Below are 26306 nucleotides of genomic sequence, written 5' to 3'. Positions count from 1 at the left end.
ACCGGGCTTGAACTGACATCAGCAAAGCAATTCCATGAAGGCAAGCTCCGAAAGCGCTTTGAAGTATTTTGTGTGTGAGAGGGTCAGTGTATCCCAAGCCAGCCGTCTTTCTTGTACATGTCCTATCATGTGTGAGGAGTTTGGATGTGGCTTGGAGTGGCAAGGACAGGTCTTGGTCTGAGGTAGGAGGGAGGAAAGGCTGAGCAGGGAGAAGTAGAGAGGCAGAGGGATCCCTGTGTTCACTGTACCACCAAGGCCATGGTAGCTCCTTGATGCAGATGCTCCGTAAGAACCATATCTAAGCTATAAAAAACCTTCCACATCTTAAACCCAAGCTCATCTGATGCTCAGCTTTTACTGCTGTCAGTTATTTGTAAGTGAAAAAGCAAAATCTTGAGAGGAGAAATGGGAAATGCCACTTCAAGCTGTAATCCCTGGAATGTCAGCATTTTGCCATCTCACTTGCATCTACCTTGTTTTTCCTTCTGATGTTCCTGTCCATCCTGGTTGCTTGTATCCCTGATGCAAGACCACTTTTATTCTTCCTAATCCTTTCCTTCCAGCCCTGCTTCACCCTCTGTGCTGGTCCTTCCCTCTTGCCATCTCTGGTCCAGGTTTGTGCCAGCACAGGTGGCAGCTAGACATGGAATGGGGTGGTGTAGATGTCACCTGGAATGGAGACCCTGACAGTGGTGGGTGTGAGGGATGTGGGTGCTGTGCAGCTGGACTGGAGCAGGGGCAGAGCTCTGGCTTTATTCCAGCAGAGCTCTGCCAGTGCCAGCCTGTCCCCACAGCCAGAGATCTTCCCTGGTGTGGGGTCAGTCATGGTGAGGGTTTATGGTGGCAGTGGCCACCCTGCCAAAGCTCCATGGAGCTCCGTGGCCAGCTCGAGTGTAGAGAGCAGGCATTTCTTGTATGGCTACTTGTTCTGGGAATCTTCAAAAATTTCTGGCAGCCAGTTTAATTGTGCAACCTCTCAGCTGCCAGAACGGATAGAATATGATCATATCACATGAAATGCATGCAGGGTCTGCTATAGCAACTGTATTTCAAAGAGACAACACATATGGTGACTGGTTCTTTTTGGAATAATATCTATAAGTTGATGATGTTTTATTCAAAAAGGCTGTAGCTTGAAAGGTTAGGGATGTTCTGATTGTTTAGTGTATGATTAAAGAAAGGCTCCTGTGTTTTTTTTGGCCTATTGAATCTAATTACTGGGAACTAAAATGATCATTTGATTGCACATTTACCTGGAATTATTCTTCTGCAGAGCCAGTCTTAATAATATATAATAATATGTTGCGCTTGTACTGTATAGAGCTTCTTGTCTGAGCAACTCAGAGTGCTTTACAAGTATTCATTAATTAAATAAGCCATACAACACCCCTGTTAAATAAGTGAGTATTTGTTGCCCATCCCCTTAAGTCTTGTAGGTTTTATTTCTGCTGCCTCTGCCCACCCTTGAAGATGCTTTAACAGCTAAATAAGTTAATTCAATAAAAATAAGGTATTTTTATACCTTATTTAAGCGTCCTTAGCACTTTCTGCATAAAGGTTTCTTTTGTTGCATTGAATTCTTTGGTAGGCTGTAGGGTTTCCTGGTTTCTTGATGGTGCACCATTGTGGGGTGGTGGCTGTGTGTGTGATCCGTGCCCAGGAGCTCCCTGCACCCATGGCAGGGACATGGACCAATTCAGAGATGTTATGGGTGCACCAAGCTCCGACCAGCCTGAAGTGCAAAATCTAATTTTACCTGCACTGTACCAAGCTCTGCTGGAAATCACATCCACCCTTAGAGAGTGTTTCTGATCTGGTGTAGACTTGTTATTAAATAGGAAAGGTGGGCTTGTTGCCAGAGCATTATAAGGTCTCTCCTGCCCACTTGCCGTGGTCAGCAGTGGTGGTTCTTCAGTCCACTGAGCTGACCAGTGTCTCTCCAAAACTAAAAAGATGGGCCTAGGCCATAAAATAACAAGGTTTTACTGGATGGGGGGAGTCGAGTTTGCAGACCTTGATATCAAACCTTTCCCAGCAGTTCTGTGCTGAGATTAAATACTCTGCAACTTGAAGGAGCAAGTGAAACCTGAAGCATATCTGACTTCTTAATTAAAGAGGTATTAATTAAATCACTCAGAGAACATACACAGTAGGAGTGGGGAAGGCTTTTTCTCTTCTTCCATGTAGGCATCTTGCAAAGGGACTATTTTTCTTGTTTTACATTAATGAAGTCTTCAGCCTTCCCACTTTTCCACCTACACATGTACTGAACGTCTCCAAGGAGACCAAGGAGGCCTGGGTCCGGTGCTGGTGAATCCTCCGGGAGCAGCAGGCTGGGGTCTCGCCAGCAGAGCCTCAGCTGTGCCACAGTCTGTCTTGCAGGGATCATCCTTGCTGTCCCCTGGCTGGGGAGTCAGGGGGGAGCCAGGGCAGGGACTTGCTCCTCATCTTTTCCACTTCTCTCTTCTCTTGGTTTCTTTTCCTTGCCTGATGGAGAAATTGGGCCTTGCAGAGCAGCAGGCTCCAGTGTTGAGGGACTCTGCTTTGCATGACATTTTGCAATAATCCCTCCACATCCTGCCTGCTTATGCTTTCAGGGTCACGTCCCTTGCCCCTCCTCTGTCACACTGTCCCTTTACTGCTGTGCCCCCTCCCAGTGAGTCCATCATGAGCTGACAATGATTTTCATAGAATATCCTAAGCTGGAAGGGACCCATGAGGATCATCAAAGTCCAAGTCCTGGATTTTGGTGAGGTGAAATGCTGTCCCTGCTTCTCTTTGCATTCTCTCCAGCTCCTTGCAGCTTTCTCAGCCTTTAGTGTGGCTCTGTCTGCTGCTGCCTCTCCTCTTTTTCCCACCATGGCCATCCAGAATCTTCCCTGATGTTCTCTGGTGCTCAGGGGAGCAGTGATATATGACTGCCCTCTTCTGTATACAAAACCTGATCTGCTGGAGAGGAGGCATCTGAAAGCTGAAAGCACAGGAGGCTGCCCATTAGTGAGGAGGGCTGTGAGCTGCTCCAGGGGGACAGAATTAACTGTGTGGAGCTGACCACAGGATTCCTGCAGTTACTTGAGGCTCACACCCAGGAGGTGAGCATCAGCTACTGCTGGTTTTCTGCTTTGTCAAAGTGGGAAATCAGTGGTGGGAATATCACCCCATGGCATGCAAGGTGTTATTTTAGTGGAAGCCACTGCTTTTTTCAGTGGACATACATCAGGAGTGGAGCAGTACCCCATAAGCAGGAACTGCCTTGCCCCTATGCTGTTTGTGTAGCTCCCCATGCCCTCTTGGCTGTGAACTCAATTCTCCAACCTCTTTCTCCCTACAGGCTCTCCAGGTGGCACGACAGCTTCTCCTGCAACAGCAGCAGCAGCAGCAACAGCAGCAGCAGCAACAAGTTAGTGGAATAAAGTCTCCGAAGAGGAATGACAAACAGCCAGCCCTTCAGGTAAGGGAAGCCCGTGAGCCATGGGGGTCTGGGGCTTGTAAAAGCTGAATAAATGCGTCTTTCATGCGAACACTGGGATGGAACCTTCAGGAGCTTCCTCCCTGTGTTCACAGAGTGGCTGGTGTAAGTGGCAGCAGGATCGATGCTGGGTGCTCTTGAAAGTCCCACCTACGGCGTATTTACAAATCGTGAGCATGTACTTTTATTAGCGTCTGGTAGGGCTGGATCATGACAAAATGGAATAGCTTTTGTTACTGTGTCAGTGTGCATAGGAGATTTGCATTAACATTTCTGTTTGATTGCTGTTCCATTTGTAGTCTGTGTTCACTCAAACCGTTGATTTGCTGTGTCAAGGATATTGGGAAATACTAGGATATCATATCATCAGCGTGTTTTTTCCCCTTTTATTGTCTGCTGATTTATGGACATCTTCAGAAATAAAATCTAAATATTAGAGGGCTTTGTGCTGTTATGAATTCAGAGAGCTAAAACCAATACAGCATTCCCAAACAGAAGATGTATGCACACATATGGGGCTTTGGAGTACATTCTGCTAGTCTTGTGGGATAAATCACGGGGAGTTAAAGACAAGAAAGACCTATTAGGTCATGTATCACAGTTTTTTGGTTTTGTTTTTTTTTTTTTGCTATTCTAGTGTTAGAAATCCCAAGTGATGGTGGGACTGCTATTATTTTCCTTTGGATAGTTTTCCATAACAAAGCACATGCTCAGGAACTTTCCACTTTAATTCCATCCTCTTGCTCCAAGTAATACTGCTTGTATAAATACTGAGTCAGTCCCTTGCCTTGCCTCGTGTTCACACTCCTCAAACATCTGAGATACTAACATATACTTGCCAGTTTTGGCAAATTATATGTATCTAGTTCTTTATGTATTTCATAAACTGGCACTTCCAGACCCTTGACCACTTTGCTGGTTTGCAGCTGGTTGTTGCTTTTATTACTGCTCTCTGCAATTGCAGCATGTCAGTGGATTTTTGATAATAAGGTCCTGAATGCAGCAGTTCAGCTGCAGTTGCACAAAGCCCTTTAGCTGGGACATTTATCTTATCTCACTCTTCTATATCTGATGCTTCAGCCTCTGTAGCCCCAAATTCTTTCCGGATTTTTTTTTCCTCTTGTTGTCATAGCACGTTGTCAAACTCATGTCTGTTTTGCTCTTTCTACTTTTTTTTTTTTTTTAGTTTGATATACTATCACCATGAGCTCCCTGACAGCATTGCTGCTTCTCTTGCCTTTTATATGTTCTTCAGATTATTTTCCGACAAAAATGCGGATGCTAGGCTCTTTAAATATGTAGTAGAATATGGAAGGTAAAGCCAGCATCACTAGAGGCCTTGACAGTAAAGTGAAAGGGCCCGAATCAGTGCTTCTTACCCAAATAAAGCTGATGGGGACTTCAAGGGGAGTTTTGCCTGAGTGAGGAATAGCTGTTAGCTGCAGCCCTTGGCCCAGCGAGGACAACGTCGAGCTTTGGTGTAGTGATTTCATCTTCAAAGCATTTTGCAAATACTAATCTCCAAAACATCCCCAGAAGGAAAGTCTGATAAGTAAGTAGCATTATCCCGGTTCTGGACTGGGAAGCTGAGGGAAGCGGGTTAAGCAACTCACTTAGGATCACAGAGGGAATTGGGTTTAGAGGTAGGATTAAGATTCATGAGTTCCTGGCTCCCACCCCTGTGCTCCGGCTGCTGGACAACACCTCGTGCTTTACAGCCGGGCTATTATTCTTTTGGAAAGTATGAAGCATTTTGTCATTGGGCAAATATACGTTTTATTGGCAGCGTCGAGAGCCGTAATCCAAAGCGTTACATTACTGCTTTCAAAAATTTTTTATTTGGTAAATCCATAGCTGATCCATATGCCTTTTAATAGACTCTTCCACTGGGGACATTTTTAATGAGAGATTGTGCTGGCTAGGTCCAGTGTCAGGTACTAAAAGAAGTGCTTTGTTGTGCAGATGTCTTAAGAATAGCTCCAGAGGATGAAATATGACTGTGTTGACCTTTCAGCTGTGAGCTTATTTGTCAGGATTCAAATAAGTTGAAAGGATCAAACCAAACAGTTTCCGTAGTCAGACTGGGAATTGTGTTGCAGAGGTCAACAGTGAAGGCCACATCGTGGATTCCATAACATAGCCAATTGTTGGTACGTATTAAAGTACTGGAGCAGCTCCTGCAGTCAGAGACACAATTAAAATTCTAATTTATTAATGTATACAGAGAGCTGGCCCAGCCTGTCACTCACTGATTCAAATGACTGCCCAGTCTCTTTTTTTTTTTTTTTTCCCCTTCTCACTCCTGGTGCTTTTGCGGTCTGAAACGTACTGGAAATCCTCTTGGATGTAACACCCCCAAGCGCATCCTTGTAATGAAAATCTGTTGCTGAAAGGAAATGGTGCTGCTGGGGGTAGAATTTTTGAGTAAAACCGCACCCACACAAGCACCCACACCCCCTGAAGTCAGATGGGACCATGCTGACGAGGTGATACCTATTGCTGACGGTACATAGAATAAATATCAAGGGTGGGGGAAACGTGCCCGTTTTTCGTAAATTTGTTTAAAAAATGTACAAGTTATCCTTGGGCTTCACTTACATCGATGTCTCATTCAATAGCCACAGCAGTCAGCAGTCACCTGGGTTTTTTTGTGACAAACAGGCTTCATGTATAACAAGAACACCGTGGGCATCGCTCATCCCTGCTGTGCTTGGCAAGGGCACTGGTGGGCAGCGCCCAGCACGAGTGCTGGGGAGCTTTGCATGGAACAGGAAGGGATGCTGTCTGCCTGGGCTGCTGCTTCTCCCACTAAAATGCTCCGTGGTCCTGCCGGCCCCAGGACGGGAGGCCGGTACTGGGGCTGGACATGCACCCTCTAAACCCCACCACCACAAACAGACACAGAAGATTAATCTGGTATATACTGTGTAGCTAATCTGTTATCACCTCATGGATAATTTCCTCTGTTCCATCTTTATTCCCTGACTAAGTAGCCAAGGTACTTAAATATATCCCAGCATTCTGTGGCCACACTGGGACATGGTGTCTTCAGTAGTGTTTAAATGACAGTGGGCTCCTGCAGTCCTTTTGGGGTTCTGTTGATCTTGGCAACCCTACCTGAAGGTCGGGCTTTAGCAAATCGTGAGATACTCAGTTTGTAGGAACTTGGATGCAGGACTGGAGATGTGCTCTGCTGATAGCTAAAAAACCCCAGATCTCCAAATACACGATGACTCACTCGCATTTTGAGCCTATCGCACACTGCCGTGGTTTAGATTTGGCAGTGACCTCTGGTTTCGCAGCCTGATGACACAAACAAAAGAAAAATTGAAAGTTAAGAAATGGATTTAATAACCAGCAGCTGGGGAAAGAACAGAAAAAATATCAGTCCCACAAAAATTACTGGAAGTGAAAAAAAGACTAAAGGCTTTTTGATAATATATTTGCCATAGACATTGGATTTCCTTGAGTCTGTGAAACAAATAATTTAACAGACCAGGTATGCTTAGGATTTTGAAAATGTGCACATATTTCCTGGCCAAGATAAATATATCTGTATTAATAGATGTATTGATTAAAATTTGCAGCTTTAATTGCCGATGCTCTTAGCGATTATTCATTTTGGTTCTTCAAGCATTTTAGTTGTTGGCAAGAGCACACAGATTGGAAACAAATCAAGAGACACATTTTTCTCCCAAGAAAGTAAAAGTGCATGTGTGTTTTGGCAATACTAAAAATACAATTTTTTTTAAAGACGTAAATGTTGTGTGTTGCATTGAGCTGGAAGTTGGATACTGGACTGAAAACAAATTTAGGATGTCCAAATCAGTATCTTGCAATTGAAACCCATCACTTGACTTTTTTTTATGTGATTAAATGAAATTTATTTTCTGATCATTAACCTGCGTGTGTTTGGAAAGAAATAATGAAATTACTGGGATGGAAACTTTTGTTTTTGCTTGGCAAAAGGAAAAAAAAAAAATCTTCCCCTTAAGTCACGGCCAAGAAAAGAATTTGGGTTTGGTTTAAATTCTCAGGGTGAGACTGGGGGAGGCTGAGAGGACAGAGCTGTCCTCGCCTTTGCATACCGCTGCTTTTTAAAGCAGCCTTTTGGCTGGGCTTTTGTAGAATTTAATTTGCATGCTATATTATCTTAATATATCTTTCCAGTATCTTGAGAAATAGAAGAGGGTGAAAGGAAAAAAAAAAATAGCTGTAGCTTTATGTTGGGGGCAATTATTATTGTTTTTTTATGAAATTAGAAATCGTTAGTTTGACAATGTAATAAACACCAAGAGGTGAAGGGCAGGGTATGCTCCATTTCACTTGGAGCACACAAGTCTCAGTTATGTTGTCTCAGGTTTTACACCCAGGGAATGTTTTTTTTGCATAGTGGTAAATTTAACAACTTAAGAAATTCATTGACTTAATTTAAGAAATTAAGAAATTGTAGAGAAATTGTCGCAGCAGATAATTCGGCAAAAGAAGCAAGTTTGCAAATTTATTTATTTTGTTTGTATGAGTATCTCTCTGTTTCACTCTTCAGTATAGGAATTGATCAGAATTTGGCCTCAGTCAAGCCAATGGGAATTTTGGCACCAACTGCACTTGGGCCAAGATTTTGCTTCTGCAGCGTTTGAAGTTTGCCTATGAAAATTTCACTTGAATCTTTCATTATCTGTTTTTGACTTTGGAAATTAAGCAAAGTTGAGCTTTGCTGATTTCTACTGAAGAACCCCTTAGTTCTTCTTTATTTTTCACCCCAAAGCCCAATTATAAGTGTTAGTCAGTTCTTGGAGTGTGTCTGTGAAATGCAGACATCATCCACCCCACAAACAGAACAAAATCTGAGTCAGATCCTCAAAATTACGTGATCAGCTTGAAAATTTTGATACTAAGGGGTTTTTTTCCTGACACCTATGGTCCTTTTTTGCTGCCTTTTTTATTTTTTAAAGCATTTACTATTCAGTTTTTCCAGCTTTTTTAGACTGAGCAGAAAGGTGACAAATATGTTTATTCTTAACAGAAGCCTGTGATTATCCTGTAATATCATGATTTAAAAAAATGAAGCTTCTAGGAAAATACCAGCATATTGGGAGAACTGGCAGTGCAAGGTACTGCCAGCAAACATGATTATTCTCATTTTATAGCCATGTAAACCCTGAGAGAGAGATATTAAGTGACTCGCCCAAGGTTGGAGAGCTGCAGGCCCTCAGTGGTGTTGAGGTGTGCAGCTCTGCTGGGGTATTTGGGAGTTTGGCCTCTGAGTGTTGGAAAGAAGTCAGTCCTGAGGGGCGAAGTGGAACCCAGGATCCCTCATTTTCAGCCCTCTATCTTGTTAAAGCTCCCCGAGTATCATTTTCTGCTTTAACATTAAGCATTTACAGAACAGGTTTGTAAAAGCTGTGATTTCTGCCCAGGTTGGGAGCGGGAAATGGGGCGGGCAGTGCCAGAGCCTGAACGTGCCTTACCCACCTTGGGGAAGGGGAAAACAAATGAAACCTTCCTGACTGGTCAGAAATGTGTAAATTGCTGACAAAATGACACATGTAATTAAGAGTGCTCCTGCCATTTTACCTTGTGGTTTACACCTACAGTGTTGAAAAAAGAGAGTGACTCCCACCTCGCTAATTACCATTATCACTGAAATGGTAGGGTTTGAGTCATTAGTTCCATGTGCATTTAATTAGAGGAAGGCTGAAATTGGATTTAACTTATTACTTTTTCATGGATCACTTTCTTGTCATCACTTCAAATTGGATTGCAGCCCCAGGTAACTAATTATGAGCGCCACAGGATCAAGAGTGAAAAAAAGGTAATTAGGAATAACACTGTTGGACCCTTGCTGGTAGTCCACTTGTGCTTGGGAAGAAATGAGAGCAGTATTTTGTAGTATTACAGATTAGGGAGTTAAAGGTATGTGCTGCTGCCAGGAATGATGGGAGACTGCCCCCTCCTATAGCGGTTTATATGATGTACAGCTGGGTTGAAGATGTTATAGCGACATGGTTCCACAATCGGCTCCTTAATACCGAGATTAAACTTGTAAAAGCAACAGATCGGGTGTAGGTATGAGGCATCTCAGCAAGCGGGGAGCCAGGGGTCTGTCCGTGTGCGATTGCACGGCGCTGCCGAGGCACGCGCGAGCCGCGGCACCGAGCGCTGTAAGTACAGCGAGCCAGAATTGATAACAAATTAATGAACATATTAATGATCCGAAAAGATCGTGCGCATCCGACAGGGAGATATATCAATCAGGAGGACAGCAGCGAGCCTGATGATGTGGGGATGTCAGGGATTGAGCCTGCGTTGCTGCCGTGATAAAATCATGAAATCAGGACCTCGCTTCTCTTTTGTTTGCTGGAGAGGTTTCTTTTTGTTTTGCTTTTCGTGGGCAAGGCTCGCTTGGTTGGGTTGTCCTTCTTTCTTCTTTTTTATTTTTTGATCTTGGAGATGTGATTGCCAAGTTCTGCTTTCTTCAGAAAATACTTTAAAACAAATTGTTTTATTTCCATGTGCAGAACAGAGTTCAGAACTGCAAGTAATCAATTTTATTGACACAGTCTGGAAAAAAATGTTGATGAGAGTTCAAGGATGTGAAAGGATTGAAATTTCAAAGTACCCAACACTGAGTGTAGGAAAATTTCAGAAGTAGCTTCATTAAGCAAAGAAATCTATTGTGTGAGGATCTGTAAGAGGAAAATCTGCTCTAGGACCTAATGATATTACAAGGAGGTTACAGCAGCTGATTTTTGCCTTTAGAAGAGGAAAAGTTTCCTAATTTCTCCTAATAGTGAATCACAGTTCAAAGGCTAGCACAATTTCCTTAAGTTGTTTAAAATGGCTTTTAATGCTCTGTTAATGTAGGCAAATATTTGTGACTCAGTGTTGGGTAAGTGCCGCTTGCTCATTATTTCCTGATGCAAAGCAAAGGGTAGGAAATTCTGTGAACTCCATGCAGAGATGCTAAAGAGACCTAAGAGTAACAAAATTCAGTTACAGAAATTAAGTCTTTCTCATTTACTTGACATTACAAAATAAATCTTGAGATTAAAAGGTATTACCTTTAATACAGAAAAAGAGAATCTCCTTTAATACATCTCAAATTGATTTACAATTTTTATACATAATATTCATCTGTGGTTGAAAAGGGGGCAACCTAAGGTCGAGTGATGTAGTGTTTCCATTTTTCCATATGAGTCTTACTGTGTGTGATAAAAGCAAACTCCTTTATTTTGTCAGTCTGCAGGAATTTCTGATGAAGTGCAGGGGTCACTTTTCTGTCAATTTGAGTAGGCAGCATTTTTGAACTACTGTTTTTTTCCCCCCTCCTACAAAGTGTGGCCCCGATCTGACACACGCATGCACACACACACACACACACACTTAAGAGTGCTGCAATCTGCAACTTATTAGTGCGCAGTGCTGGAGCCTGTCCAGTGGTTAGAAAATTTCCTGAAGCCTGGAATAACAGCAGTGGGTGCAAGTGCCATCGAACAGAAGTGACAATGAGGGGCAGTCCGGCCCGCCTGGCACGGTGCCCGGGCTGGAAAACCAGCTGAGATAGTCAAACGCAGGAAGATTGACGCGGTGCATCTGGGAAATGCTCAAAAAGTTAGGTTCTTGAAAAAATTACCTTCTGTGATCGTAAGACATCATCTGTTTTCCTACAGAGATTGTTTATAACAGGGTTTTCAAGCACTTGTCAAATAACCAGGAGTGAAGGAAACAGGCTAAAAATCTCTTACCGTTCAGATGAGTCCTGGTGTAGTTGGAAAAAAACAAACTCTCGTCACAGAGATCCACAGCTTCCCAAGGCAGAGGGAGCCTGGGAGAAGGAGAAAAGGAAACTCTTAGTGAAAAACAACCCAGCAAGTACGGGCTGTGGCTTGGGGAAGGTGGTACCGCCGGGCTGATGGGTGCAGTGCTGGCACAGCAAGGTGAAGTCATACCTAGAAACTGTTTTGTGTGGTGCTTAGCTTTTGTTACTGAGCTGTGATATCATGGGCAAAATATTATAAACATAGCATGGCTATAGCTTGCTTGTGTAACAAAAGATCAGGAACTTTTATTAAGTTTGTTTTCCTTGTCATATTGTAAAAATTTATTATGTGTACTGTGTATATTAGAAACAGATTCGGGTAATTCTGTCTAAATGAAGTCATCCCAGCTATTTCCAGACTGTCTGTTTTTGGTTGTGAATAATTTTCATACATCAAATGGTTGTCATATTTAGTAGTTTTCTACATTTTAAATAGGACATATCCCATTTTGAACTTCCACGGACTCGGGATGCCTCTGGGTTTTTAATGTTATTTTGTTGCAGGAGTATTTTAAAGGGCTGCCAGTGGCAGGGCAGGGAGTGCTGGAGGAGTCGCTCGCCTTCCTGCAGCAAAATAACAGGTTTGTCACAACTGCAGTAGTACTTGTGGCTTTCGGCAGCACGCGCTGGGAAAAGCCTGCCAGATACCTATTTCAGCTTGTCCCTTTGTGTTCACACTTTGCAACAAATATGTTAAAAAACACTAAAGGAAAAGCACTGTGTATCAAAAATCTCCGATAAAAGAATTCTCTCAAAGAGTACACACTGCGGTTTTTTTTTTCCCCTTTAACAGAAGTGTGAAAGAAGTTAATGTTTAAATGTTTAATGTTTTAATTTAAATCGTAGACTCATCTACATAGCAGCTAACTTGCTGTGACTGTTTTATTTATTTTTTTTAATCCTCGAGGCAAAGTTTCTTTAGTGAGGATTGGGTCTGTGTTCCTCACACACCGACCGAGAGGAGTTTGCACTGGAGGAGTCTGCAGTGATGAGCACAGAGCAGAATTTTGCCCTGAGACCATCAACTTTGCTAGAAATACTTGATTTACAGCAATTTGTTTAAAAAGAAAAGGAAAAAAAAAAACCAGGAGAGAAAGAGAGAAGGCATTTTGATCTGGCTTGCTGGGGTAAAAGAGAGCAGCTGTTTGCCTCATGTGTTTAAATCTCTAGAGCTAATATTGAAGTTTCAGGGCAACAAGTGCAACACAGAATAAGTAGAAACTAAACCCAGGGAAACAATTGGAAATGCTGCTTGGATGTGGCTTTGGAGCTTGACAGTTTTACAGCTGTGTCGTCAGGTTGGCAAAATGTTTTGTGGTATGTGCAAAGAAAAGGCTGTTGTGTTGCTGAAATGTTTTTATTTGCCTGATATGTGTAATCTTCCCTTTATAAATTACTAATCTATTTAAGGTGTAACATTAATGGCGCATAATCTCAAGTCACTGAAAGCCTGGAAAATTAAAGTAGACTGAAGGCACAAGAAAGAAATGTACTTTGTGTCAGGCTGAAGTTCGATGAAGCATGGAGAAGATGGAATAGATTATTAAATAAACTTTAAGAGGAGATGGAAAAAGCACTAAAATATCTCATTGTGAAAGGAATTAGTTTACTTGATTATATGCAACTGTATCACACTCAGGAAAGTATAAGACAAATGAAAGCAAAACAAAATTTAATTGAGCTATTATTTTGCAGACTTTGGCTCCGTTTCAGACAGCCTAATCAAATTGCGCTTTGCTCAAATAACTAATGTTAAATGCAGTCTACCAACAGATGTTTAAACAGAGACTAATTGGAAAATCTACATCCTGGGTATAGCGTGTCTAGCTGAAAAAGTTTTGAAATTGCTTTGGAGTGGGGTAGGAAGATGATGGGAGGTGCTCAGGTAGCGATGGGTGCTGGAGGGGGGAGCCAGGTGACAGCGACACTTGTGCTGGAGCTGATGAGATCACCGATGCCACCGAGGTCACTGGTGCTGTAGTTTGGTACCCTTGGCCCCTCAGAAAGTTTTTTCCATCATGTTGTATCGTGAGAGCCACGTTGCAGGTGCGCAGCTCGTGCCACGTGCCAGCACGCATGGAGTACGTAATGCGGTGGAACACACCGACTGAGGGTGTTAAAGCAGCACTAATTACCACAGCTCAGTGCTCCCTTGCCAGTTCTGTCACTGTCTGACATTAAATCCCAAAATTAATGCAATTCCTTTGGCTAACCCTTAATAGTTAAGATAAACATCTGAAGCAAATCTGTTGGGAGATGCCAAGCACCAACCTAGCCCAGTAGTTCATGGCTACAGTGCAAATTTAATCATTTTAACCCTGGTGATTTTGCTTACAAGAACAGATGCATGAAGATGCTTTGATGGTTGGTCACTGTTGTCAGTGGACACATGTTAAGTTGATGAACCTTCCCTGTCCATCCCAACACGAGCTCTTTTTGGGTCAAGGCCTGTTGCCCCAAGCTGGTTTGTAACCCAGACTTCCATTTCATGTGGGGTTCAGGGGATAGTTCCTGTGAGATAAGAATGAAATGCAACATGCTGGGTGATCCATGAGGTGTATTAGAGGAGCCCTTCTGTCTCCAAGGTTTGTCCACTGTTGTCTAAGGGCAGTGGCTCCTCAAGTTAATGTTGATGTTATGTGGGCTTAATAGGCAGTATGTAATGGGGAGTAGCCAATCTGTAAGAAAAATAATAATGTACATATAAATTTCCAATTTTACCGGTTGGAACTCTAGAAAAGGCAGATTAAATTTTATGGCTTGTAAACATCAGGACAGATATTTCGGGAGAACTGCAGACAGCTGTAATTTTGTGAATGTGCACAAATTACTTGGAAAACAAATATTCCTCTGCCTACACAGCTGTATTCACAACCGTGGACCAGAATGCCTTTTGCATGATGCTCACGCCTGGTTCTGTGGAATATAATATGCTCAAATGAAGAAAATGTGATTTAAAAGTGAAGTCAGAATTAATACTTGCTGTGAAAACCTGTATTACTGGCTGAGGTGTTGGCACGGGAGTGGATAAACCACTTGAGGAAAAATGAGAACTAACCAGGATGTTTATTTGTACTCAGATCAAGAGCTGAGTGCTCAAACTTCTATAAGAGATGAACATGCCTGTGTCTTGCAGAGAAGCCTCTGCTGCCTGTGCTACCCTGCAGGGTAAACACCGAGCTGGATTTGATGGTTAGAGAGGTCTGCAGGGCTGCATCAGGTCACCCGTGAGGAGAAGGGGTGTGGGGAGGAGGTGGGGACTCCCCTGGCTTCACAGGGGCTATGAATCCGTGAATTGCCCTTTTCTTCCCAGTTACCTGCACCCAGGTAGATTTGCAGAACACAACTGAGTTTATTTGTGTGCTGGCAGTTCCTTCTGTTTGTCCTTTTCCTGTGTGATAAGGAGTTCCTACAGGAAGGTATGAATAACAAGAGAGAAGGCAAAGAAAAATCCCCAAAAGTAAAAACAAAGCCAAGCAAGGAGTAAAAGCACGAGTTGGCAAGAGCCAAAGGCCTGGCATTGATTTTACTTTCAGCTTTGGTGTTTATTCAGAGGCTGTGGATACAGGTTAACTTCCTTGGCTCAATATTTATTGCGGTGTTACTTGCCTTAAACTGGAACAATGAGTGCTTTGTTGATTGGGTTCAGAGATTGTCCCGTTTTATTCTGTCTTCTGCATCCCCCCTCTCCATCTGCAGGTTTTAAGCAGTTTATTTTAATTTCAGATTTCTCACCCTCCATGGTGAATTGCCGCTGTGCCACCAGCAGCAGCACTTGAGGGACTATTGTTCGTCTTTTCAAAGTGGTGGGAGCACACAGCAGAGCCATTAGCTCCTGTGAAGCTTGACCTTCCTTGATGATATCACACTTTGCAGATTCGGAGCAGGATAAACATTTTAAAGGAGAGGGGAAATATCAGACAGGTTATTTTTCATCAGAAAAGGTTGTAGAAATTTCCTGTGCAAGAGTTAAAAAGTAAAAGGAAAAAAGAAAAGCCATAATGGCAGTAGTTACCTTTCTGTCTGACAGCCATCAAAGATGTGTCCAGATCAATTAACAGGAGAGGGAATATCTCCTCGCCGTTAACCACGCTGACCCTTGAGCAGACAGTGGAGCAGAAAATCAGTGAAGTCACAGTGCAGTGAATGATGACTGTACGGATTTTCTCCTAATTTAGCAATGGCAGTGATTTCAGTGCTATTAGGAATGGGCCCATCCTGGACAGTTTCTCAGGCTTCAGTGTTTGGAAAGTGCCCCGAAGGTATTGGGGATTTCTCTCTGGAATAGGAGCATTAACATCATGCAGAACATAGCTGAGATATTTTTAAATCACGTTGTCAGCAACTGCCACTACAAGGGAAGGTATGGTTATGACTTGCATCACTGTTATTTTTTACTTGGAAAGTGTGCTCATTTTGAGTCCTTCACTCAGCTGTGTCTACCCAGAGGAAAAACAAACCGTTTTCTTCTGGGAGAATTCAGCAGTGGTCACAAGGCCAGCTGCAAAATTGTGGTGGTGGTTTGTTGCTAATTCTGCAGGAGTGAGCAGAGGGGACCACCCTGTCCTAAATAAAAAAAAGGGGAAGAAAAACAAAACAAAAATAATTAAAAAAAAACTTTCCAGTTTGTAACTTTGATTTTGTTAAAGAAAAAAAAAATGAAAAAGGCTGTAAACAGCCTTCGTCTTTGCCCAGAATGCTGGAATAATTACTGGGGCAGGTTTTCTATTCCTTGTTGCTTTTGCCTCACACCTGTAGGAAGCCTGCTCGTTTGCTTCTGTGCTTTGCCACCACAGTACTTTTATTTGAAAACACGAGGAAATTCAATTTCCTCACCCGCCTCTGGAGTTGGGGCAGTTTTGGTGACAGAAGAGTTGCAAATGGCTTGTGTGTGAACAGTTTGGAATGGAGCCGCTAGCACAGGGCCATGCTGAGGTGTGGAAGAGGAAAGATAATTGTAAATGTTCTGCTGGGGATCTGATTGACAGCTTATTGTCTGCAGGCAGTGAGTAAAGAATGGGAAATGATTTAAGTGTAGGGGATCTGGCAGGCTGCAGGCTCTGCTGATGGCGGCTGCTGCACCTGGCCAAGCACCCTGGGCCCCCAAACCAAGGCACCCCTCTTTCCAAGGCACCCCCAAAGGCACACCCCTCTGCTGCTCCAAAATGTGTGTCAGATGAGGCCATGTCTCATTTCTGCTGCTGGGACACCTGGGGAGCCAGGGGTGGTCTCAGCCCCGGCATTGGGGTGAGTCTGTTCAGTGTGTCACTGTGATTTTCACTGTGTTTCCTGCCTGTTTATGTGGGGGGACAACAGGGATGTCCCATGGAGCTGCTGGATGCCTGTGGTCCAGAAGCAGAGCAAGAAGAGGAAAAGTCTTCTCCCCGGCTCAATAAATTTGTCAACACGAGGTCTCTTTGGTAGTTTTACAGTGTCATAATATCTGGGACTAGTTATGTGTGTTTTAAAGTTTTCATTATCCCACTTTTTTCCCTGGAGTGATGCATGCCCTCAGGTGCAGCTGCCCATGAGAAGCCCCCAGTGAGCACTTAAATATCACAGAACTGCACATGCTATAGATAGAAATTCCAAAGACAAATACTCCATCCCCAAAATCTCCGTCTGTATTTTTTTTTTAATCTCCTTGCCTATGTGCATTTAAGAAAAAAAGAAAAATCCCAGCTTTGCATTGTTAGCGTAGGCTTCTGAGCCAGATTGTACTACACAGCACACTGATGTGTCTTCCCCTGAGGTATGGAAAGATCTATGTGTGCTAAGCAGGTGTTTTCGTTTGTTTAATTGGAGCTGAGTTTAGCACAATATTACAGATAAATGAATTACACATGTTCAGTAATTCATAGAAAGTGAGTGTTGTTTTGCTTAGACACTTGTCTTTGCATCCAGGTTTGCAGGGAGTGTGTGCTGGCAAAGCGGACTGAGGTCTTTTAAAAACCAAAAAATGCATGTGCTTGAGCAGAGCCTGACGTCTGGTTGCTAAAACAGCAGTAACTATTTCACCTTTGTTTAAATCATAACATTTTAAATTTAAATAGTATCCTGTTTTGACAAACTACAAAACCACAGTTCTGAAAAAGAAGCACATGAGGCCCATGTCAATAATTGGTGGCATCTCTGGGCAGGAAGTTTTGGGGTGACACTCGCTGGTCATGACGACACCAGGGATGGAGAGACCTGGGAACCACCCAAAGGGATCTGGAACTTCTCTGGTGTGCAGTGCCCAGAGCAGTGAGAGCACCTGATGATGACTGATTTGCTTTTACCTGTGGTTTTTGGTTTTAGTTCCTTTTTCCATCTCACTTCTTATTGGGCTTCCCAGGCTCAAGCTGCCACTCCCCTTGCAGAAGCACTGCAGGGTATCAGTGCCCTCAGCCCCTTGTCACCACTGATGGGTCTCTCAGCAGCAGAACAAGATCCCTGGATCCCAGGAAAGCCTCCCTGCCAGGAGGAGCACAGAGGATGTGCTGGCCCTGCTCTTGTAGGAGCAGCAAGCAGGAGCCACGGGCAGCTCAGAAGTGCTGCCTTTCAAAGGACAAGCAAAACCGGTCGCTTCTCCTGGGAGTAGTCCCAGCCCTTGGCCAGCTTCCAGATGGATAATTCAACTTACCCAAATTTCCTCTGCAGATTCAATTGTAAACTCTTTTCTCGCTCTCCCCTGCCAGCGCTGTGTATAACTGTGCTGCGCAGCGTTAAACAGCTGTCACGTGCAGCTCCACAGCCCCTGCAGTCGGAGGCACAGCAAGTAAAACGTTGTTTCAGAACTTGTGCTGAACTCTAGGGAAGGCATTGTTTGTGCCTTTTCAGTTTGTGCAGTACTTTGGAGCAAGCTTTTGGATTAAAGGTGTGGTTGGAGTGTAGCTCAGCGCTGGCAGTGCCAGCACTTGAGGCTGATTGTGAGATGTGACTGATTCAGGGACATCCTCTCTTGTGGACATCCTCACCTTCAAGTCTTCTGATAAGTGAAATTAAGGCTGTTTAGATACATTCCTCATTCATCTAGGAATTAGTTCATGCATCACCTGTAGAGATCTCGTGCATGTTCCTTCCCACTCACCAGCAATAGCTTCCTGACCCTCTGTGGGCTACAGCAGAAGGGTTTGTATGGCGGGAGCTGCACTGACAGCAAAAACAGCAGCCCTGGCCCACACAGGTACCATTTGGAGCTGTGCTTAGCAAAACCTGTATCCTAGAATGGATCCAGCAGGGCTTGGTGCATCTGCCTGGCTTTCTAAAGGAAGCCAAAGGTACGAGAGGAAGCAGTGTGTGATCTGGGAAGTGTTCCTGAATCCTTCAGGTTAAATGGAACCACCACACTAAATCAGTTGAAAGTGAATTGAAAGCACTTAAAACTGTTACTTCTTTGAAGCTTTTCCTGCTGCACACGTCGGTATGGGATTGTTCTGCAGGAGGCTCCTGGGAATTAATGTGTGTCCAAACCCGGCAGCAATCTCAGAAGGTTTGTGGCAGTGTAATCTATAAACTTTTAATTATATATAGAGCTGAGTAAATAGCTTGAAATCTCTTTAAATTCTTTGTTCATGAATGTATATTAAAAAGTGCCCATCCCACATGCACACACGCACTCACACACCCTCTTACTTCCTTCCTTCCTTCCTTCCTTGTTTTACACCCACTTCCAGCAAGGCTGTGGCTTGTGGCATCCGTCCTTGTGCTGAGAGCCGTGGCCAGAGCTCCCCACGGGGGTGGCCCAGCCAGGGGCTCAGCTGGACACTGAGACCCCCTCTGCTGCCCTCCCACCGTGTGTCTGGTGTCACAGGACAGTGCAGAAGCTGGTGATATAACCATGTTTCCCACTTGATGTGCAGCCCTTTTGGGAGGTTGATTCTGCAGCTTCAAACACTTTAATGAGATGCAAATTGTTTGTGATGCTGCCTTACTAAATGTATTGTAATTTTAAAATCATTTGCTTGTTAATTGTATTTAAATAGCTGCCACTTAGACAAGCAGAAAGTTTCCAGAAAGATAAATGGGTGGGTTTTTTTTACTTCTTTTTTACTGTGTTTGAAAGCAGCCCAAATGATTTTTCATGGCTGCTTTGGTACAGCCCATTGCAAATGGCAGTGTGTCCTGGCCTCATGCAACTCCTGGTCCTCAACTCTTCCCTCAAAGTAAGAAACATTCACTCTGTCACCTTTCTGCTGCGGAACCACAGTCTGCTCAGAAGGTGACACAGTGGAGTGAGTGGCTGGAAATGTTCAGAGTGGAGATCACTTACTTTTCCCTCCATACAGCCAAGTTGGATCAACCTAGGTCAGATTTTGGGCTGTGTGATTCGGATGCTGCTATTCCTGTGCATACAGGATTTGAAAGAATCCCGAAGATTCGGAGGATGTAAGTCTTTTGGGATCTTTGAAATTCCCAGCCCGTTTGTACGTGGATGCCTGACTGCTGGGCAGCTGAGGCAAGGTCACCTATCCTCAGCACCTTCAGGGCTGTCTTCTCAAAGTTGGATTAAATGTCAAAGTTTCTCTTGGCTTCAGCTGAGCAATATGAGGTTCCTACTGACCTCAGTTCAGCCTGGTTTAGAGCTGATTTTGATCCCACATCGTTGCTAGCTTTGGCATGGAGCAAGCTACACTGTGTCATTTGTATTTTATTTGTGTTTGAAATACTGTCCTGGAAAACGAAAAATAATATTTCCATATCAGTTCATTCTTCTTGCGTTGGCTGGAGGATCCCACCCTGCCAAGGCTCCTGACTCTTGTTTTCCAGCTCTTCTGTGTTCAGCGCTGGACCCTCATTCCGATTCCTCCTTGTTTTCCCAGTGATGTTTCATATTCCCTCTGTTTTCTGTTTGCGGCAGGATCAGTAATAATAGTTAATAATTAGCAGCTCAATAGCACTCTTCACCTTCAAAGCAATTTTAGGCATTAAATCACTCAGTTCTGTTGGCACTATTACAATATTGACTTGTTACTTCACCAGTGTCATTGAGGCAGCAAAAGCTGCATTTTTATGGAGGCCAAAATGGGGTCATTTTTTTTTAGAGTGTAAAATTGGCAAAATATAAAATTTTCTCCTAGGCTGACACTTCTTTTGCCAAATTTCAGCTTAGAGCCAATTTTTAAAGCTGAGTAATAAACACCTGAAAAGTTCTGGTTTATAATGGCAGTACTGAGAAGCCATTAACGGAATGGCTCCGCTATAACAGAAGAAAACCCTTAAACTGTCAAAAAACCTGTAGAAACTGGACAGAGGCTTAGGAAATGTGAACTCTGCTGTGAGTCTGGAGCTGAGAGATGGAAAGACAACCTGTGAAGACTGGTAGCATAGATCATTGGGCGTGTTCCTCCTCCATCACAGGGAAAATGGTCCTTTCCCAGGTGTGGTGGAGCAAGGTGAGCATCCTGTCCCTGGAGCATCTCCCCTGCTCTCTCAAACCATAGGGAGAAAGAAGGCAAGGAGGAACAATAGGGATGGAGCTCCAGGGGAGCAGAGAACAAAACCTGGGACAACAGCAAAAGCCTGGAGCAAGGAAGGAGTTGAGGGATGCAAGGTGGCAGAGGGGATTTGTGAGGACATGCCATGGGGCAGGACACAGGGTCAGGAGCCTGGGCAGCAGCAGGTGCTCTGTGGGGCACTGGAGGGAGACCGGCAAGGTGGCACCAAGCCCTGGAGAAGCCCTGCTTGGCTCGTTCTCTCCTGGGCCTGTAGAGTGTATTTCTGCACAGATTTTCCTGGAAGTGAGGGCAGCTCTGCTTACATCTGCCTGTGACCTGCAGCTTGCTGGCAAACTTGGATGCAAATGGCACATCCCAGACGAGCATCATGCGTGCAGATGGCCAAGATCAAGGTATCAAAAGCTGCCTCCCCAAGGCAGCGCACACAGCCCGTGGCCAGCTCGGCCCCTCTGCCCTTCCCAGCACAGGGGAGAAGCCAAGCTGTAAGAGCAATGTAGTAAAATAGCAAATTGACCAGTAAAAGAAATCAGTAAATGAAGGGAACAGCTATTAATGTGCCAAGTCAAGATGTGTAATTACACCCTAGGACTTTTCCAAACTAATACATGTTAAAGGTGTAAACCTATTAAAGGAGAGATTTTTCTGTACAGGGAACTTACGTAGATAGAAGGATTTACACTGTATTTTATTCTTGTATTATAAGGTATAAGGAACATTTGAGCAAATCCAGTCATTCCTATTATTACAATATCATACGTTTTTCATACCATTTTATGTGGTTCTTCAAAAACTTTGGCACTAATTCTCTTTATATTGTTAGGAATTTTCTTTTAAAAACAGAATTATTTTTCTCAAATAGTTAATTAGATTTTGAACTTGAAATACAGTACGGGGTTTTTTTTTCCTCCCAAGAATAGGGGTGTTAGATCCATTGTGCTGGCCAAATTACAGTTTGGATAGTTACATTCTCTCTGCTTAATCACCCTGCAATTTCATTGGAGTGAAGGATTTGGTGCCTCAGGTGTCCTGAATTCCTTCAGGGCTCTGTGTGGTAAAGTTGCTGCCACCCTCCACCCCAGAACTGGCTGTGTTTGAGGGCAGAGAATTGTTGTCTCCTTCCAGAGATAAATTTTTGTAGTATTCCTCTCCTCTTACACACTTTGCAGCAAGTTTGTGCTTTTCCAACCCAAAATCTTTAGATTCATTCAAGTGATTTCTCTTGCTACAGGAAGCCAACTTTTTGTCTTTAAGAGACCACAGAAAAAATTCTTTTATTTACTTGTTTATCTTTTGCCATGATGGGTGCAGCAAAGGAACAGGTCCTGGCTGGCACACCACATCCTCTCCAGCTCCAAGACCTGCTGCCTCTCAGCATCCTCTCTTTCCTTGTGGCTCAGGGTCAGGAATGAGAAAGGATTGGAATAAGCAGCAGCTGGATTTGGATAGGAAATGTTGATGGGTCATAAGACAGGAGCTGCATTTGCCTGGAGAAGGGAAGCAGGACCTTGTCCTTGAGTTGAGTTTGGGCCGTTTATTTGGAATGAAGTGATAGATCGTGGCATTGCACTGTGAAGGGCCAGAGTGAAGTACAAAGGAAAAGCCCAGAGCACACAGCGAGCCCTGCTTAGTGATGCACAAAGGACTCTGAGCTGCTGGGATGACCCCAAGGGATCGGAGAGCAAAGTCCTGTGGCTGGGCTGTTTGCTTAGCCAGCACGGCTGCCTGTTTCTCACCCATGCGAAACCAGATGTGCACCATCAAAATGACTGACGTGGCCAAAGGCCAGGGGATGGCTGTGCTGAGGCTGGGGCTTCTCCTGCCCTGCAGTCTTGTTTTCCCAAAACAACTCCACCTCCTCCTCCCCTCCCATTCCCCATCCTGCCGGGCTTAGTGAGGGGATGCTCCTGACCCAGAGACAGCGAGGAGGAGGAGAAGCACAGGAGGGAATTCAGCCACTGTGGCGTCACAGGGTGGTGGTCAAGAGGACATGTCCTCACCAAGCCCTGCTTCCTAAAAAGCTCTTTTTCCATAGGCATTTGATTCCTGGAGTCACACTGCTTTTTCTAGCAGGAGCAGAGATCCCGGTGCTGCTTCCAAACTCCATCCCTGTGTAGCACCAGCAGTGTCACAGCTTTTCTGTGCGCTCCTGTCTAACCACAAGGGCTGTTGACTAAACACCTCTTTAGGAAATAATTCGAGTTGTTCTGTTGCATGTATCAACTTTACTGTTTCGCTTTTTAAATAAGAGAAAAGGCTCTTCCCTTGGCTGCCTTCTTTAAAAAAAAATTAAAAATAGCTTTTGAATATTGGAAGAAAACTTGGAAACATGAGCCAGCTAAATAAACTGTATCATGAAACCTTGGGGACCACTGAAATGGGAACAGTGGCCCATTACTACTAAGAAGGTGTTTTATTGAAATATATGGAAAATACTCTGATATGTGTTCCCAGCAGAGTGAGTGAAAAATGGCAATGCCCAGTGGTGATAGAGGGTGTTCTCACAGGAGTACCAGAATATAGAACTCAGTACTCTTGGACTGTGAGCACAATGGTCTGATAGATGTTATTACCTAAAGGGGCCCATAGTTAATCAGTTTTATTTTAAATTATATCTCTGGTGATACATTTGTGTGTGTAGGTTGTGATGTCCTGGAAGCAGACCTGGATTTTTAAAGAGGATCCTTTGTGAGTGAGGTGAAGCATAAAGTCTCCTGATGAGAGAGGCAGATTACCAGGAGAGGGCAGTACTTCCAGCACTGCATTCCACACCAGCCCCAAACTGGGGTGATCCAGCCCAAAACATCCAGCTGGGCACCCTGGGGCAGCTCCAGCCCGCAGCGGCCGCCTGCCTGCACTGCATGATCTGGGGTGGCCAGGAGTTCACTGGTTAATACTTAACAGGCAAAAATGTGTTTGATTGACATTTGTTTTGTTGATGTTTCATTCTGTGGTTTTTTTTCTTACCATGGCAACTTTAACATCACGACAAAACACCTACTTTTCCTCTCGGAGCCATCGCTGTTGTCATGCCCAGTGGGTTATTTTGGTAGACAGGGCTTGTTCTTTTCAAGTGGAGGTGTTCCCATCTCCTACCAGATACCACCTCCAGTCTTTCCTGTCCTAAGAAGGTTTTCTCTGTGTGAACACTGTGTTTCAACCCATGGCAAAAAAATGGAGTTTTAGTGGAAACTGCAGCATTTCCTCTACTGTATGTGACATAAATGTCATCTCACATAATTAAGGAAAGTAACTGAGAACAGTTAGTGGTGATTACCTCTCAATATATTGTGTACTTTGGGGCAGAAGAATAAATTATGAATAATGCCCAAGCATACTTGGAACAATTTGCACACTGTGTTGTGAGTGATGCAGACCTGCTGGTAGAAGAGTGTGCTAATAAATTTTACTTTGTGGCGGAAACAAGAGATTACAGTTTATTAGGGAAGGAGATGGCAATTTATTAAGATCAATCAAATATGAATACAGAGCAAAAATGATGCCATATTTATTTATTTATCTAGACGCATGGGGGGTGAAGCAATTACATAAAATTTGTTGTTTACCTGTGATGTTTGATTCATTATTAATATTTTTATGTTTAGAGGGAACCATAATTTTGCTGAAATGTCTTCCATAACTCCTGTACAATCATATTCATAACTCACCTGAATGTTGACACATCCTGCTGTGTATATATAAATTAACTAGTAACACTGGCATTATAAAATGATGCATTAAATGAAGATGTGAATGGTAATTTAAAGCATGCCATGAAGTGAAATTTAAACCATTGTACAACACTGAGGGGATTTAAAGAGCGTTGCTCATGCAGAATTTGCAGGGCCAGTAAGAAAAATGACAGTTTCACATCAAAAAAAAAAAAAAAGAGTAACAGAGACACAAGGATTACCGAAATGTTAATTGCTTTGGCGTTCTGTTTTGTTAGACACCATCAGCCTAAAAATCACATTTCTGCCTGAAGATATTTTATCATGAGGGCAGTAGCTGAGATTATTAAAGATGACCCAAAAACCTGTTTACTTTATCCTTTTTCTCAGCACTTTGTGGGTTGCAAGTTACACTGTTTCCTGTTTAGTCAGTTGTTTTCCCCATTTGTTTTTGTAGGTCTTTCAAACAGCAACAAGGGAAAATGAAGCATTCTCAAAACAGGAAAATATGATTTAACCCCACAAAAATGGGCCTGGGGATCCAGGAGTGGGAATAATATCCGAGATGGCCTTTTTCCCTCAGAACTGCAAACAGCAGTTTGCTTTTTAAGTGGCCCATGGCTCCAGTCCAAGTGCTGAGCAGCCTGCTTTGGCACTTGCTTTTTGCCAGGCTTGGCGTGGCCCCACTGGGCGGGTGGGCTCCTCTGTGCCACAGCAGCACTGGCACCTAAGTTCAGCTGAATTACTCCCAATTTTCTGTTTGGCAGGTTTTTTTCTGTTTTGGCCCACTAGCGGCTGCCAGAGCACAAAGTGGGACCTGTTTGGCCGTGTCTGCCCAGGAGAACATCCCGAGGACTAAGTGCAGATGTATTGCTGGTTTAGGTAGAAATTGCCTCGTATTAGAACTAGACATAAAATTGACTCATTTAGGGCAGGTTGACTCTGGTTAGAGAAGATTACACTTTGTGGATGTCTTTTCTTTTCTTCCCTGCCCTGCAGGCTGCTGAGGCTTTTCTGTAGGCAAGTCTGTGGTCTCTGCATGGATGGGTACCTGCAAAAGTCTATGAATAAAGTGAACATGTAAAATAATGGCGTAGCAAAATAATTTATTCTACTATACTTGTCATAATTCATGATCTACTCCTCTCACTTGGACCTTAGAGATCAGTATCCAGTGATTATTTGCTTTCACCTAGGTGAAAGATACCACCACCCAATATGGATCAGATCCCATGGGCACACAGTGCCAAATCCCCATCTAGCCTGCCACGCTCCCTCCCAGTTTTTTTTAATGTATTACTTTATGTGTTCTGTTTTGAACATCCCTGTCTGATGGTCTCTGTCTGTGATGACTCTTCGTAATTGAATGGAATTAAAGTGGGAGTTTATGGTTCTTCTTGGTCTTTTAAAATATTTTGCTGGCTTAGAAATGCATTATATTTCATGGTGACCTTACTTAACAAGTGCTACCATCTCTGTTACTAAGGCTGAAGTTTTTAGCCCAGAGCAGATGTTGGCTGAGCTTGCAGGTATGAAGCTTTTATATGAAAGGGTATAAAACGCTTTAAAAATATGGCTTGCAGGTTCTGTGGCCAGCTTTCAGTGCTTAGACAGCACCTTTCATTTTTCAAAGTGTTTTGCAAATACTGGACTACAGAAGATCCTGAAACAAGTCGTATTATCCCCATTTTGCAGATGAGGAGGCAAAGATGTCGAGGCTACTGACTGCCTTGAAATGGTGCAAGCCACTGCAAAGCCAGGCCAGAAACACTGCAGACAGAGCTCTCAGAGAAAGAGGCATCCTCAACATTAGGGACATGATTAAAGAACTAAAACCACCAAAATTCCTAGGTGACTTGCCCAAAGCTGGGAACAATTGTCAGTGCCAGAGCCAGCACTGTGCTTTT

The 26306-nt window shown here is 43.6% G+C and overlaps 1 protein-coding gene across 19 annotated transcripts in view; it reads left to right on the top strand.

The window, feature by feature from the left end:
• FOXP1 (forkhead box P1) overlaps positions 1 to 26306 on the top strand; it is a 379651-nt gene that overhangs the window by 264770 nt on the left and 88575 nt on the right. For all 19 annotated transcript variants that reach the window (XM_014251620.2, XM_014251617.2, XM_088062033.1 and 16 more), the window contains one exon: positions 3332 to 3451. In XM_014251620.2, coding sequence (XP_014107095.1) covers positions 3332 to 3451 — 120 coding nt within the window. The remainder of the gene's footprint in view (positions 1 to 3331; positions 3452 to 26306) is intronic.

This window comes from Pseudopodoces humilis, chromosome 13 (assembly GCF_049639895.1).
Source record: "Pseudopodoces humilis isolate 2021_Gansu_Grassland_sample_001 chromosome 13, ASM4963989v1, whole genome shotgun sequence".
Lineage (NCBI taxonomy): Eukaryota > Metazoa > Chordata > Aves > Passeriformes > Paridae > Pseudopodoces > Pseudopodoces humilis.
The sequence above is the reverse complement of the archived record's forward strand: the minus strand, read 5'-3'. Positions and strand labels throughout refer to the sequence as shown.